We start from the raw sequence: 15,537 nt of genomic DNA, 5'->3' as shown, positions 1-15,537 counted from the left end.
ACTGAGTTAAATGAAATGAATAAGAAAGTTTAAACATGACAAATGGGTATGGTAGAACTGAAATGCATTAGAAAATAAAGGTAACATAGGAATTGCATTGTTAAATTAAACCGTTAATATGTTATTCATAGATTAGCAGACTCCCCAGTGCAACGCACAGTAATTAAGATGTTGGGTTTTGAAAATGTAGGAATGTTATACTCTTTTTCTGCTAATGCTGCAGTCTTATTTGTTTTTCATTGAGACAAACAAGTTAATTGGGGAACATTATTCAGGTTATGATGAAGGCTAGGTGGATTGGACATGATAAATTGCCCTTCGTGTCCAAAAAGGTGGGGTGGGGTTAATGGGTTACAAGGATAGGGTGGAGGAGTGGGCTTAGGTGGGGTGCTCTTTCCAAGGGCCGGTGCAGACTTGATGGACCGAATGGCTTCCTTCTGCATTGTAAATTCTATAACCCAAAAAGATGTGCTGAGTAGATGAATTGGCCACGCTAAATTCCCCAATGATTGGACAGAAAAGAATTGGATACTCTAAATTTATTTATTTTTTTAAAAGAAAAAACCACAGATGCTATTTGAAGAAGAACAGGTTGTCTCCTTGGAATATTGATAGTGACATCATTGCTGAAACTCCAGTTACCTTATTTCCTCTCCTGTTCCCATTGCAGTGCTCTGTTGGATTGAGTGCTGATCAGTCCCATGGGTCTGGCCTCCCAGGAGACCGGCCTAGCTATCTACTGGGGAAGTTGCTGTAAGGTTGCTCTTTTGACTGGCATTTTGTTTTGTCTTTCAGGCTTTTAGTGTCAATCTGTACTCAGCAGAGAATGGCAGGCGCCTACTGGACACTGCCATGAACTTCAACCTGGACCCAAACTGTGGCCAACCTGAGCAGGTGAGGATGTGATTGGGACAGTGGGGTTTGCTGCTGTGAGTGGAGATTGCAAGGGTTTTGGGTGGTTGCTGGGCAGGAGGGGCCTGGATGTGGGGCTAGTTTCTGGGCGAGGGAGCAGGGGTGACCGGGAGGTTGCTGGGCAAGAACGAGAACAGGATGTAGGGCAGAAGGAAGCTGGGATCAGTCTCGTATCATCTGAATTAGTAATGATTAATGCACTGGCTTCATGCAAGTACAGAAGCCAACATGGGACTGACACAAACCTGACTGAGCAAATAAGGCGATGAGAGGTGAACTGTTGAGAAGTAACTGAGACTTAGTGGCAGTTGCACACATCAGAACTTCAGAACTTAATTTTGTGTATCTTCTACATAACTTAGAAGGAACATTTCTAACCCATTCACTAAAGTCTGAGAGAATCCATGTGTCTTTTCTGTGCACACATCTCACATGTTCACCCTCTTCTCCATCAGCTGTATATTCATGCATTCCAGAAGAAAGATGACTCTGTTGGCTATCGTGCACTGGTACAGACTCTTGACCATGCGCTGATCTTCATCCAACAACCAGGTGCGTGAGGAGTCTCAGCAAGAGCTTGCCTTGGGGTCAACAAATATAGTTGCCCCAAGATTTTATCAACCTAAAACATTCACTAATAATGATCTTTGAGCCGGGAATTGAACCGTAATGATCTTTATTGTCACAAGTAGGCATTACATTAACACTGCAATGAAGTTACTGTGAAAATCCCCTAGTCGCCACATTCCAGTATCTGTTTGGGTACATAGAGGGAGAATTCAGAATGTCCAAATTACCTAACAGCACGTCTTTCAGGACTTGTGGGAGGAAACCGGACCATCCGGAGGAAACCCACGCAGACACAGGGAGAACGTGCAGACTCCGCACAGACAGTGACCCAAACCAGTAATCGAACCTGGGACCCTGGAGCTGTGAAGCAACAGTGCTAACCACTGTGCTATCGTGCCATCCAACCTGGGTCCCTAGATTGCAAAGGTGGCAATTTGCATCATACTTCATACTCTGCGATGCATGTGTTGTAACTGTGTTAATGGCAGTGCATCCCTGCTCAAACTGTTCTTGAAGGTTGGCATATATGGCCACACCTTTATTTTTGGTGCTCCTTTGAATTGAGGCAAGATTGATTTAAACCTGAGATGAATTATGCAGTGTCTCTCTCTCTTTCTCGATAAGATTGTGGGGTTGTGAGACCTCTTTCCTCCTCACATCCCTGTACATTGAGTCATGAATGGACCTGTACTGTTGTAGGAAGGTGCAGAACAAGCAACAGCTTTCCAACACTGAAGGAAAGACTGGAATTATTCTGAACTCCTCCGGTTTGTACCCCTGACACTTTGGGAATTCAGGCAAGGAGGAGGAAAGCAGTTAGTCCTGACAAGGCGCTCTGCACCACTCGCAGCTACAGGAGCAGGCCCATCGGGCCATAGTGAGTGTCCACAAGTAGTGTGATTTTTAGATTGCAGCAGAGGTCTCAGGATCATCCACTGTTTTCACAGGTCGAATTATTTGGACACGGGAAGAGGCATTAGCAGAAGTTGTTACCATGGAGATGGTTGATTTGCCTCTAACAGGAACACAGGCAGAACTGGAGGGTGAATTTGGGAAGAAAGCAGGTACTGTTTAATCCCAAGGATTCCAAATGTTGGCATTTTCAGAAGGAAAGAGTCAGGAATACTTGAATCATACTTGCAGTTCACTAAATGTTTTAATGAAGAGCAACGCCACCATGTGGAACCCTTGATAGTCACTACTTTATCTGTTTTAGTTCACTCTCACTGACCAGTCAACAAAGGATTGGTACCAAATATGGACCAGCTATCCCAAAAACAGATTCGAAAAACTGTTCCATTGGCACCAGTACTGTACCCAGTTAAAAACTTTGGTTACGTCCCACGTTTAGAAGAGCAACAACTCGAATGAAGTTGCTGGAGGTGTCGTCCCATTCAGGACCATATCCCTACCATTAAACTTCCATGAAATTGTATTGTTAACAATGAGACGGGAATGTTATACATGCTGTGAAGGTTTATTCTTCATGTTCAACTCTTAAATGGTGCTTTCTTTGTTCATGCTGCCGTGGAACCAGCTGCACAAGGTAATCCACAAATATGTTGATCTGTTGTCTTTTGAAAGGCGCAGACTTGTTTTCAGCATGTCCGTTAAGGTGGAAAATTTCCTTTTGGTAATGTACAAGTTGTTTGAGAACTGATTTGGGCTCCAGACATCTGTTTAGTTAATGTGATATCCACCAGCTTTAATTGATAGTTGATTAGAACATCTCATTTTGTGTTGGACCCCTTGACTTGGAGCGGTTGTGGGTGGCAGGCGGATGTGGGATGGCCTAGGTGATCAAGCACTTGAATGCTACTGAGATGTTACCCACAGTGATGTAAAACCACTGTCCTCGTGCACACAATGTGTTGTGTGCATTGATGAGGTTCCCCTTTGCTGCCATTTTCTGACCGTTTGTTTATTCTGACAGATGGTCCGATGGGGATGTTCATGAAGCGACTGTCTTCTCAGCTGATCCTGCTGCAAGCCTGGAGCTACCAGCTACTCAAAATGTTCTATGATGCACGTAAACCTCGCAGCCACTCAAAGAATGAGATAACAATAGAGAACCTGGCCCGAGATGAGTTTAATCTGCAGAAGATGATGGTGATGGTGACAGCATCTGGAAAGGTAATAGTCCCTGAGCCACACTCCTGCATTGTCTTGTCTCGTCTTTTGTGCCCAATGTACTGGAGCTTGCTGATCTGTGTTTCCACACAAGCTGGTGGCTGCTTGTTGACTGTCTACTACAATAGCACCTGATCCTGTCCTCAGTCGCTCCCATGAGCTTTCCAGCATGAATCTGGATTATAATGGAAAGATAAGTTTGACACCAAGCTAGAGCATTTTGTTGATTTTTGCTTGCTGTTGGATTATTATGCTTTAAGTTGTACATTGGACAATAGTATTTTGGATTCCAATATGGGCTCCATTTCCTGACATGAATTATTTTGAATTGAATTGTGGTATATCCAAGAATTTCTCTGGCTTAATTCAACTGCTCCTGGATTCTTTAGCTGGCTGTTTCCTGCCTCAGGCTGTTGCATATACTTTCTCTCTAATCACCATGACATCTGTTCACCCTCGGTAACCTATGTGTCTTTCTGCTCCTCTCTCATTGACTTGTTTATGTCATTGAATCTGCCAGATTTGAACTGGTAAACCATTTGCCTGTGTATTTTTGAATGGGAATATGGGGAAAGCTTGATGACTGGAAATGCATGTGCAGTTCACAAGGAATTTCTCGTGGGGAGTTAGACCAGTTTTAAACACAATACAGTGATCTGCAATGGCCTGAAATAGCCAGAGACTGTAGCCGAAGAGTGAGAACAGACCTGTGAATGGATAGACAGATTAAAGCCCTAATTTATTTCACTGCCCACTTGCACCTGTATGCATCAATGAATTGGACATTCTGAATTCTCACTCTGTGCACCTAAAAAGGCGCCAGAGTGTGGCAACTAAGGGATTTTCACAGTAACTTCATTGCAGTGTTAATGATTATTATAATTTGCACAATATGACCTTTTGTTTTATTCTTCCTCCTTGTCTGCCTTCCTTCTGCAAAGAAAAAATGTGAATTCAGTCCTGCTTTTGGCAGTTGTACTATATAGCACTGACAAGACTTTGAAAATATAGAGCTGGATGGTGAGCTTCGGCCAACACCTTGGGTGTTTCCCAGTTCTAACCTGTTTTATGTTTTCAGTATGTGTGTGTTTGTTTAATTCGACAGTGTCCCTGGCATTGTGTAATGCTTCCAGAGCTGATATAGGATGTGCTTTGTTCCTCAGCGCTCTCCATCTGATGGTTTTCAGTGCTGAATTATCTTTGTTTTCAGCTCTTTGGAATCGACAGTAGCTCTGGGACTATTTTGTGGAAGCAGTACTTTGAGAATGTGAAACCAGGATCCTCTTTCAAACTGGCTGTGCAGCGGACAACAGCTCACTTCCCCCACCCACCGCAGTGCACCCTAATCATCAAGGACAAGGTCAGAATTACCATGTAACCATTACCTTTTGGGCTTTTGCATTGTATAATCTTATAATTAGATAGTAGCTTCAGCGTCAAGGGTATTGTGACTTGGGGGAAGATGGTGGCAGTGATAAGGTCACTGGCCTAGTAATCCAGAAGCCCAAGTTATGCTCCGAGGACATGGGTTCAAATCCCACCAAGGTTGATGATGGAAATGAAATTAAATTATTAACATTTTTTTTTAAGAAACAAACATTTTATTAGGGTATTTGTAGTAACATACTAACAACCGCATCATCTCTCTCTTTCCCCCCCCTCCCCCTAGATTTCTGCCTCTGCTGACATTTTAATTTTCTCCGAGAAAGTTGACTAAAGGCTGCCACCTCCGGACAAACCCTACCATTGATCCTCTTGGGGCGAACTTTATTTTCTCGAGACTGAGGAACCCAGCCATGTCACTAACCCAGGTCTCTAACTTCGGGGGCTTTGAGTCCATCCACATTAACAGAATCCGTCTCCGGGCTACCAGGGAGGCAAATGCCAAAAGGTCAGCCTCTCGCCCCCTGGACTCCCAGATCTTCCGACAGTCCAAAGATCGCCACCTCTGGACTCGGCACCACCCGTGTTTTAAATACCATGGACATAGCCGTAGCAAAACTTAAGCTTCGGGCATGCACAAAACATGTGGACATGATTTTCTGGACCCCCCACACGGACCTTGCACACCTGTCCTCTACCCCAAAGAACTTGCTCATCCGGGCCACTGTCACGTGTGCCCGGTGGACTACCTTAAATTGTATCAGGCTAAGCTTGGCACATGATGAGGATGTGTTAACCCTGCTTAAGGCATTTGCTCACACACCGCCTCTATCTTTCTCCCTAGCGCATCTTCCCACTTGTCCTTTAGTTCCTCTATCTGAGTTTCCTTTGACTCCATAAGTTCTTTGTAGATATCCGATACCTTCCCCTCTTTCCCCCATGTTCTGGAAACTACCCTGTCCTGTATCCCCCATGGTGGCAGGAGCGTGAAGGTCAGAACCTGCCTTCTCAGAAAATCCCGTACCTGCAGATATCTAAACCCATTGCCTGCTGGCAGTTCAAATCTCTCTTCTAAATCCTTCAAGCTAGGGAATCTCCCGTCTATAAATAGATCTCCCATCCTCTCAATTCCTCGTCTCTGCCATTTCCGAAGCCCTCCATCCAGCCTTCCTGGCACAGACCGATGGGTTGTTGTAAATTGGGGCCCAGACCCGATGCTCCCTCCGCTCTCGTATATCTCCTCCACTGCCCCAAGACTATCAGAGCCGCCAATACCACCGGGCTTGTGGAGTACCAGGTCGGCGAGAACGGCAGACGTGCCGTTATCAGTGCCCCCGAACTTGTGTTCTTATACGATGCTACCTCTACTCGCTCCCACACCGACGGCCCCCCAACTACCCACTTTCGAATCATGGCTATATTAGCCTCCCAGTAGTAGTTACAAAAGTTTAGCAGAGCCAAACCCCCCCACTATGCTCCAACAACACTTTCTTCACTTGCGGGATTTTACCCGCCCACACAGCCCCAAATCACTTTATTCGCCCGTTTAAAAAAGGCCCTTGGAATAAAGATGGGGATACACCGAAAGACAAACAAATCTGGGGAGGACTGTCATTTTGGAAATTAAATTATTAAAATCTGGAATTGAAAACTAGCCTTGGTGACTATGAAACTGTCATCGAATGTTGTAAAACCCCATCTGGTTCACTGATGACCTTGAGGGAAGGAAATCTGCCATCCTTACCTGATCTGGCCTACAAGAGACTCCAGAGCCATAGCAACGCGGTTGACTTTTTATTGCCCTCTGAAATGGCCTAGCAAGCCACTAGGTTCAAGGGACAATTAGGGATTGGCAACAAATGCTGGACTGTGAAAGAATAAATTAGAGAAATATTGCCCCCCCCCCCCCCCCTCAAAAAACCTAAAAAGATGTGCAGGGTAGGTGGATTGGCCACACTAAATTGGCCCTTATTTGGGGAAAAAAGAATTGGGTGCTCTAAATTTATTTGCAAAAAAAATCATTTCTGATATTCTGCAGCATGTCTGTTCTGGTGCTGAGCATAGTCGTAATAATTGTAGCTAGAGGTCCGCATATGGAGGTTAAACGGAACACAAGAAAATATTGTATTTATATTTGTGAAATGTTACATGCTTGGGATTAATATTATGTTATAATTTTCTTTAATATTGCCCCCCCAATCTTGGAAGTACGTTGCTTGAAGCTTTTCTTAAATATATCACTTGGTCTTGAAGGTATATATGGATCTGTAGATTGGAGGTGATCACTAGTGTCTCCAAAATTGATATGGTCATTTGTGGTTTGCATGTTCAGAAGGATTGAAGATGATTCGTAATGACAAATTTTATTCATACAACAGATTTTGCAAACTCAGGACATCTCAATATACATCGACGGTAACTCTATAATAAGAACTAGAAAGCAGGTCTTGACTTCTTCGACTCCAAGTTTATGTTCAGCAATCACTTCTCCAACAACACCACAGTGCCACTTGTGTCCCCTTCTCCGATTCCAACTTCAGTACTAAGGAATATTAACTCTTTCCTAATAATCACAACCAAAGAAGCAGAGCTTTTGAAGTGCAGTCGGTGTTCTAATTTAGAAAATTTGGTCGCAAATTTATGCACAGCAAGGCCCATCCAAAAGCAGAGATATTACAACCAGATAATTTAGTTTGGTAATGTTGATTGAGGGATAGGTATTGGCCACGATACCAGGAAGAACTCACGTGCTCTTTTTTTGAATAGTGCCTTGCATTTGACAGAGGCCCCAAACTGTATCTTGATTTGCCATCTGATCCAAAAGTAGCCCCTCTTTTTTTTTTTTAAATAATTTTTATTGAGAAATTTTGATTTTATACAACAATAACGCACCTTAGTAAAATACCGAAAATAACAATAATATTAACAATCATATACATTCGCCCCATCCCCATGAACAACCCAGCATTTTAACAACAACGCAAATTAACACACTATAAAGTTACAGAATAAACACCACAATAATGCACCCCCCCCCCCCCCCCCCCCGGGTTGCTGCTGCTATTGACCCAGTTACCTATCTCTGAGCCAGGAAGTCCAGAAAAGGCTGCCATCGTTTATAGAACCCTTGTATTGATCCTCTCAGGGCAAATTTGACCTTTTCCAATTTATAAATCCCGCCATGTCACTGATCCAGGTCTCCACGCTTGGGGGCCTTGCATCCTTCCATTGTAACAGAATCCTTCGACGGGCTACTAGGGACGCAAAGGCCAGGACACCGGCCTCTTTCGCCTCCTGCACTCCCGGCTCCACCCCAACCCCAAAAATCGCGAGTCCCCACCCTGGTTTGACCCTGGATCCAACCACCCTCGACACCGTCCCCGCCACCCCCTTCCAGAATTCTTCCAGTGCTGGGCATGCCCAGAACATATGGGCGTGGTTCGCAGGACTCCCAGAACATCTGGTGCACCTGTCCTCACCCCCGAAGAACCTACTCATCCTAGTCCCGGACATATGGGCCCGGTGCAGCACCTTAAATTGGATGAGACTAAGCCTCGCACATGAGGAGGAGGAGTTGACTCTCTCCAAGGCCTCCGCCCAAGTCCCATCCTCTATCTGCTCCCCGAGTTCCTCCTCCCATTTAGCCTTCAGCTCCTCCACTGATGACTCCTCCACCTCCTGCATTACCTTATAGATGTCAGACACCTTCCCCTCTCCTACCCACACCCCCGAAAGCACTCTGTCCATCGTCCCCTGCGAGGGCAGCAAAGGGAATCCCTCTACCTGCCGCCTAGCAAACGCCTTTTCCTGCAGGTATCTGAACATGTTCCCCTGGGGAAGGCCAAATTTATCTTCCAGTTCCCCCAGGCCCTCAAACCTCCCGCCAATAAACAGGTCCCTCAATTTGCTGATGCCTGCCCTTTGCCATCCCCTGAATCCCCCATCCGTGTTCCCCGGGATGAACCGATGGTTGCCACCCAGTGGAGCCTCCATCGAGCCCCCTGTTTCCCCCCTATGCCGTCCAAAAGTAGCCCCTCTGATGGTGCATTGCTCCCTTGCTACTGCCTCTGGATGGTGCTTCACTCTCTCAGTACCTGCCCTCCTCTATTGAAGCACACACTCGGTACTGCTCCTCCGATGGCACGGAGTTCTCTCAGCACTGCCCATCGACAGGATCTGGTTAGGGAGTGCAGGCTAACTGCATTTGGAATCAAGTTAGTGATTTATGGAGTATGGGATACCCACTCACTTCAGTCCATGCCAAAAAGAATCTGGCATGTCTGAAGGCTGAGCTCCAACTGTCTCTATGCCAGCCATTCAAGTGTAAGCAGGCAGGGTGGCGCAGTGGGTTAGCCCTGCTGCCTCACAGCGCTGAGATCCCAGGTTTGATCCCGGCTCTGGGTCACTGTCTGTGTGGAGTTTACACATTCTCCCCGTGTTTGCGTGGGTTTCGCCCCCACAACCCAAAGGTGGGCAGCACGGTAGCACATGTGGCTAGCACTGTGACTTCACAGTGCCAGGGTCCCAGGTTTGATTCCCTGCTGGATAACTGTGTGTGGAGTCTGCACGTTCTCCCCGTGTCTGTGTGGGTTTCCTCCGGGTGCTCCGGTTTCCTCTGACAGTCCAAAGACGTGCAGGTTAGGTGGATTGGCCATGCTAAATTGCCCTTGTGTCCAAAAAGGTTAGGAGGGGTTATTGGGTTATGGGGATAGGGTGGAAGTGAGGGTTTAAGTGGGTTGGTGCAGACTCGATGGGCAGAATGGCCTCCTTCTGCACTATATGTTTGATGTTCTATGTGCAGGCTACGTGGATTAGCTACGCTAAATTGCCCCTTAATTTGAAATAATGAAGTGGGTACTCTAAATTTATTTTTTTGAAGTGAGCAGGCAATAGCTGGAGTTCAGTGCGCCTGAAAGCCAACATGACATTCGACAAAAGCCGCATTGATGGAACAGTAACCTCCAGTGTTGCTCTTCACTTTCTGTGAAGGGTTCAATTTAAAAAATAAAATACTAATTCTGCCTTCTAACTAATATAGGATAAACTATCTTTTTTCCTTTCCCTCTTCAATCAGGAAACAAGACTGAGTTCTCTTCATGTTTTCAATCCGATTTTTGGGAAACGGAGTCATGTCAATCCACCCCTGCTAACCCGGCCTATTCTTCAGTCTTTGCTGCTTCCGATTATGGACCAGGATTATGCTAAGGTTCTGCTCCTGATTGATGATGAACACAAGGTAATTCTGCATTGCATTTTGAGACTGATGTGGATTCACAGGGCTGTCATTCCCCTCCTTTATCAATAGTAATTGGAGTGGTGATGGCAATAACTCATAGAATGTTAAACCATGGGCTTAACTGACTGTATTGTACAGCTACTACTGTTTAGATCAATAGGATGCATCGTTGGCCTATCTCAATGCCAGAACGGGACTTCTAATTGCACAAGTAATCACAGAGCTGGATTACCAGCCAAACCACCAATCACTCAGTCTATTTTTGGATCGATGTTTGAGGTATTATTGGGGGATGTGTTTTGTCACCTTTTATCACCGCTGCTTTGCACTGACTCCTTGTTTTTTAAAAAAATTTAGATTACCCAATTATTTTTTCCAATTCAGGGGCAATTTAGCGTGGCCAACCCACCTACTCTGCATATTTTTGGGTTGTGGGGGCGAAACCCACGCAGACACCGGGAGAATGTGCAAACTCCACACGGACAGTGACCCAGAGCCGGGATCGAACCTGGGACCTCAGCGCCGTGAGGCGGTTGTGCTAACCACTAGGCCACCGTGCTGCCCTCACTGACTCCTTGTTGACATTTGAGTTCCACTGTCGTTCATGTATGTGCCTCAACAGTGAGTGCTGTCAGCCTGCTCAACTGCAGAGGGCTCACATCGAGCTTAACCTTGACTCCACAGTATCACACATGCACTGTTGCTAGTTCAGTCATTGGGAGCAGGAACCATAACTGATTATCTGCCTTCCTAAATTGGGTAGGTTAATTCTACTAGTAGCACCCTGACTGGCACAGCTCCTACGTTCTCCCTGTCAGCTGTATATGTCGGTTACATACTGAATATCGTCTCATTACAAATTGGAAACAGTAGCTCTAGTTTTGCTGTTTTATCTTATTACAGGTGACAGTCTTTCCCTCGAGTAGAAACATCTTGCAACAACTCCAGGACTTTGCATCTGTGATTTTTTTCTACCTGGTGGATCCTGCTTGGGGGAAATTGAATGGATTTCGTCTACACAAGGTAGTGTGACCAGTTTATAAACTGTTTGCGAACAATTTGCAGTCTCTCTCATTTCTGAGATTCGGGTTTATTACAGTCCAAATGTGTTTGAATTCTGATCCAGGTTAGCACCTATTGGACCTATTTAATTAGACCATAAGATATAAGAGGGGAATTAGGCCATTGGGCCCATCGAGTCTGCTCTGCCATCCTAACATGGCTGATAATTTCTCGTCCTCATTCTCCCTTTTTTTAAATCTCCTTTAAAAAAATTTTTTTTTTTTTTAGAATAATCCAATTTCTTTTCCTCCCAATTAAGGGGCAATTTAGTGTGGCCAATCCACCTAACTTGCACATCTTTTGGGTTGTTGGGGTGAAACCCACGCAGACATGGGGAGAATGTGCAAACTCCACACGGGCAGTGACCCAGGGCCGGGATTCGAACCCGGGTCCTCAGCGCCGTAGCTCATATCTCCTTATTAATCAAGAACCTGTTTAGCTCTGTCTTAAAAACACTCAGTGACTTGGCCTCCACACCTTCTGTGGCAATGAGTACCACAGATTCACCACCCTCTGGCTGAAGAAATTCCTCCTCATCTCAGGTTTAGTCCCTTTAGTCTGAGACTGTGCCCTTGGGTTCTAGTCTTTCCTACCAGTGGAAACATCCAGGTTCACTCTGTCGAGGCCTCTCAGTATTCTGTAAGTTTCAATGAGATCCCAACCTCAACCGTATAAACTCCATTGAGTACAGACCCAGTGCCCTCAAACGTTCCTCATATGACAAGCCCTTCATTCTCAGGATCATTCTTGAGAACCTCCTCTGGAACCCCTCCAATGCCAGCACAACCTTCCTTAGATATGGGGCCCAAAACTGCTCACAATATTCCAAATGGGGTCTGACCAGAGCCTTATACAGCCTCAGCAGCACGTCCCTGCTCTTGTACTCTCGCCCTCTCAAAATAAGTACTAACATTACATTTGCCTTCCTAACTGCCAACTGAACTTGCATGTTAACCTTGAGAGAATCCTTAACCAAAACTCCTCAATCCATTTGTGCTTCAGATTTCTGATTCCTTTCTCCATTTAGAAATGAGTCTATACCACTATTTTTCCTACTATTGTACAATCTCACACTTTTCCACATTGTATTCCATCTGCCACTTTGCCCACTCTCCTAGCTTGTTCATGTCCTTCTGCAGCCTCCCTGCTTCCTCAACAATACTTGTCCCTCTACACATCTTTGCATCAGCCGCAAACTTAGCAACAACGCCCTCAGTTCCTTCTTCCAGATCGTTAATGTATATCGTGAATACTGGTGGTTCGAACACTGACCCCTGTGGACCACTGGTCACCGGCTGGCATTGTGAACAAGACCCCTTTATTCCCACACTCTCCCTTCTGCCAGTCAACCAATCCTCTATCCATGTCAGTACCTTACCACTGACACGATGGGCTCTTATCTTATTTAACAGTCCCCTGTATGCTGCCTTATCAAATGCCTTCTCGAAATCCAAATTGATCACGTCCACTGAATTTCCTTTGTCTAGCTTCCTCGTTATCTCCTCAAAGAATTCCAGCAGATTTGTCAGACATGACCTCCCCTTGATGAAGCAGTGCTAACTCTGTCCTGTTTTATCATGCAATTCCAAGTACTCCACAATCTCCTCTTTAATAATGGATTCTAAAATCTTACCAACGACCGAAGTCAGGGGTGGGATTTTTCGGCCACGACCACCTGGCAATAGGAAATTTCTGCCCGAGGTCAACTGACCTTGACGTGGTCCCCATCCTGTCTGTGCCGATCTTGCGGCGGGAATGGCTGTAAAGTTCAGCCCAAGGTAATTGGCCTATAATTTCCTGAATTCTGCCTCCCTTCTTAAACAGAGGTGTTACATTGGCCATTTTCCAGGCCTTGGGGATCCTCCTGGACTCCAGTGATTCCTGAAAGACCACCACCAATGCCTGCACAATCTCCTTGGCTATCTCCTTCAGAACCCTGGGTCCATCCGGTCCGAGTGATCATCCACTTTCAGACCTTTCAGTTTCCCCAGCACCACCACCGTTGTGATGGCCTGCCCCCTGCCCCCTGCATCTCTTGAAATTCTGGTTTGCCCCTGGTATCTCCCACTGAGAAGACTGATGCAAAAGTACCTATTACATTCCTCTGCTATTTCTTTGTCCCCATCACTACATCTCCAGCCTCATTTTCTAATGTCCATTCTTGCCCCCATTATCTTTTATACATAAAAAAAACACCTTGCAATTCTTTTTATATTACTAGCCAGCTTACACTCCTATTTCATCTTCTCCCTCTTTATTGTCTTTTTAGTCCACCGCAGCTACAATATACTTGCAGTGTGGAGGCACCGCACCTTCTGGTGAAGATGGTGCAGTGTTCTGTTCCTTCAGTGATGAGGGTGAATTGTATCAGTCAATCCCCTACCCTAGGGAAAAAGTTTGAATTCCAGAGCAGCTGGGGGACATCAGAATTTATCCTGAGGTAAAAGTGTAAGAAACATGTTAACTTCAGGTTTGTTTGAAATCGGTGGAAGTGAAGTCCGAGTTTTTGCATTCGGTGGAGGTGGAGGTGGTCTATTCTCATTTTCTGTCAGCAAGCTGTTTAATAATGACTGACGTCACTTCTTTTTCCTGCAGGATCTTAGGACAGAGGAGATCTGGGAGGTGGTCATTCCGACAGACACACAGAAAATAGTGATTGTGAAAGGAAAGCGGTCGAATGAGCATGTGCACTCACAGGGCCGGGTCATGGGCGATCGCAGTGTCCTCTACAAGGTACTAGCAGCAGGGTTAAGTCACATTCTTAATTTAATTTACAAACTCCCATATGTGTAGCTTCAAAAAATTGAACGTTATAAATACTGTGCCAAGATGTAAAATTCCTGTTTTTAAAAGATGTTTATCTATTAGGATTTTACATTTTAGAAATTGACACAAAAAAGATCAAAACAATACCATTCACCAAAAAAAAAAGCGGAGAGGGAAACAGAACAAGGAATGAGTATCCAACTCGCCAACTTCTCAGGCAGCTTTCCAAGACACCAACAAGAAGGAGAGTCAGCACCAGTCAATAGGGCGGGGGGGGGGGGGGGGGGGGAATCACACCTACTCCAGCGGGGAAAAACCCAGGATATGGCCTAGCCCTGCACCGTCCAAAAAGAAAATTCATTAAATTCTGTCCCAAGTACCTTACTCACAACCCCAAAACCCACACCCAGCCAAGTCCGCATCCACCCTACCCCACCTTGGGTAATGTACCATTCCCTCTCGCACAAGGTGAGAAAGGATAATCGCTCTAATCCTAGCCCATGGGGGAAGAAGAACTGTCAAGACATCCATCAATTTGGGAGGGAGAGCTTGCCCTCCTCCAGCACCACCTGAGAGCCCCATCCACTCCACAGCACCAAACCAGAATCGGCACAATCCTACCCAGATGAAAAAAGGGAAAAAAATCCCCACAGAGGGGACACCCAACCAATGACGGTAACCACCGTCATACAAAAAATACCTTGGCCACGCTCATCCCAATCCTCAGCCACGAATTCCAATCCCACTTCAACCTACTCTACTTAAACAGAGGAGTTTAAGTTCAAATCTAAAGGGGGGGGAAAAAAGAAAAACACAAAATGGATTTGCTCTAACTGGGAGGACAATCCTCACTGACAGCAAGGATGGACTAACCCTACTAACCCCAACCTTCCACCCTTCTCCCTACTCTACTTTCTCTTGTCTTCCTTTTTAAACGAGACAGGGGCAATAATGAAGATCCCCCCCCTCCCCCCAATCACAAGGATCAGATGACACTAAAAGGCATTACAATTAGGAGTGAAACTGTGCACAAATCCCATTTGCTAAATCAGGATGGCTAATGGTACAGACTATCATATCCATATTTCACACTCCCCTGTAGGAAAAAAGACAGCATCCAGAATACAACAGCATGATCAACAGGATGCAATTTTCAGGTTAATAGACAGGTTGCAGGGCAGTCCTCAGGATAAAGACATTTTCCCGGCGCAAGAAGAAAGCAAATGCCAAGGGTGAAGCAGGATCAGTGAGCACTCTCCGGTTCTCTCAAGGATTCCAAAGATTGGAGCACGAGATATCATTACTTTTGCCATGCCGTCGCACCAACAACCAGGCGATCTACACCCTAGGCCCCAGCCAGGGGGTTGGCTCAATCAGTTTGGCCACCTCCAACCCCTCATGAATAGCATCAGGGGGGCAGCACGGTGATTAGCACTGCTGCCTCATGACGCTGAGGACCCGGGTTTGATCCCAGCTCT

General features: G+C 45.6%; 1 protein-coding gene across 2 annotated transcripts in view; it reads left to right on the top strand.

Moving 5' to 3' along the window:
* emc1 (ER membrane protein complex subunit 1) overlaps positions 1-15,537 on the top strand; it is a 42,599-nt gene that overhangs the window by 19,147 nt on the left and 7,915 nt on the right. Inside the window, exons 10-18 of one of the 2 annotated variants that reach the window (XM_038821711.1) lie at positions 796-894; positions 1,368-1,464; positions 2,430-2,546; positions 3,020-3,028; positions 3,416-3,615; positions 4,823-4,972; positions 10,070-10,231; positions 11,135-11,254; positions 13,889-14,026. In XM_038821711.1, coding sequence (XP_038677639.1) covers positions 796-894; positions 1,368-1,464; positions 2,430-2,546; positions 3,020-3,028; positions 3,416-3,615; positions 4,823-4,972; positions 10,070-10,231; positions 11,135-11,254; positions 13,889-14,026 — 1,092 coding nt within the window. The remainder of the gene's footprint in view (positions 1-795; positions 895-1,367; positions 1,465-2,429; positions 2,547-3,019; positions 3,029-3,415; positions 3,616-4,822; positions 4,973-10,069; positions 10,232-11,134; positions 11,255-13,888; positions 14,027-15,537) is intronic. The other variant, XM_038821712.1, reaches the window with a different exon arrangement.

Source organism: Scyliorhinus canicula, chromosome 16 (genome assembly GCF_902713615.1).
Source record: "Scyliorhinus canicula chromosome 16, sScyCan1.1, whole genome shotgun sequence".
Lineage (NCBI taxonomy): Eukaryota > Metazoa > Chordata > Chondrichthyes > Carcharhiniformes > Scyliorhinidae > Scyliorhinus > Scyliorhinus canicula.
The sequence above is the reverse complement of the archived record's forward strand: the minus strand, read 5'-3'. Positions and strand labels throughout refer to the sequence as shown.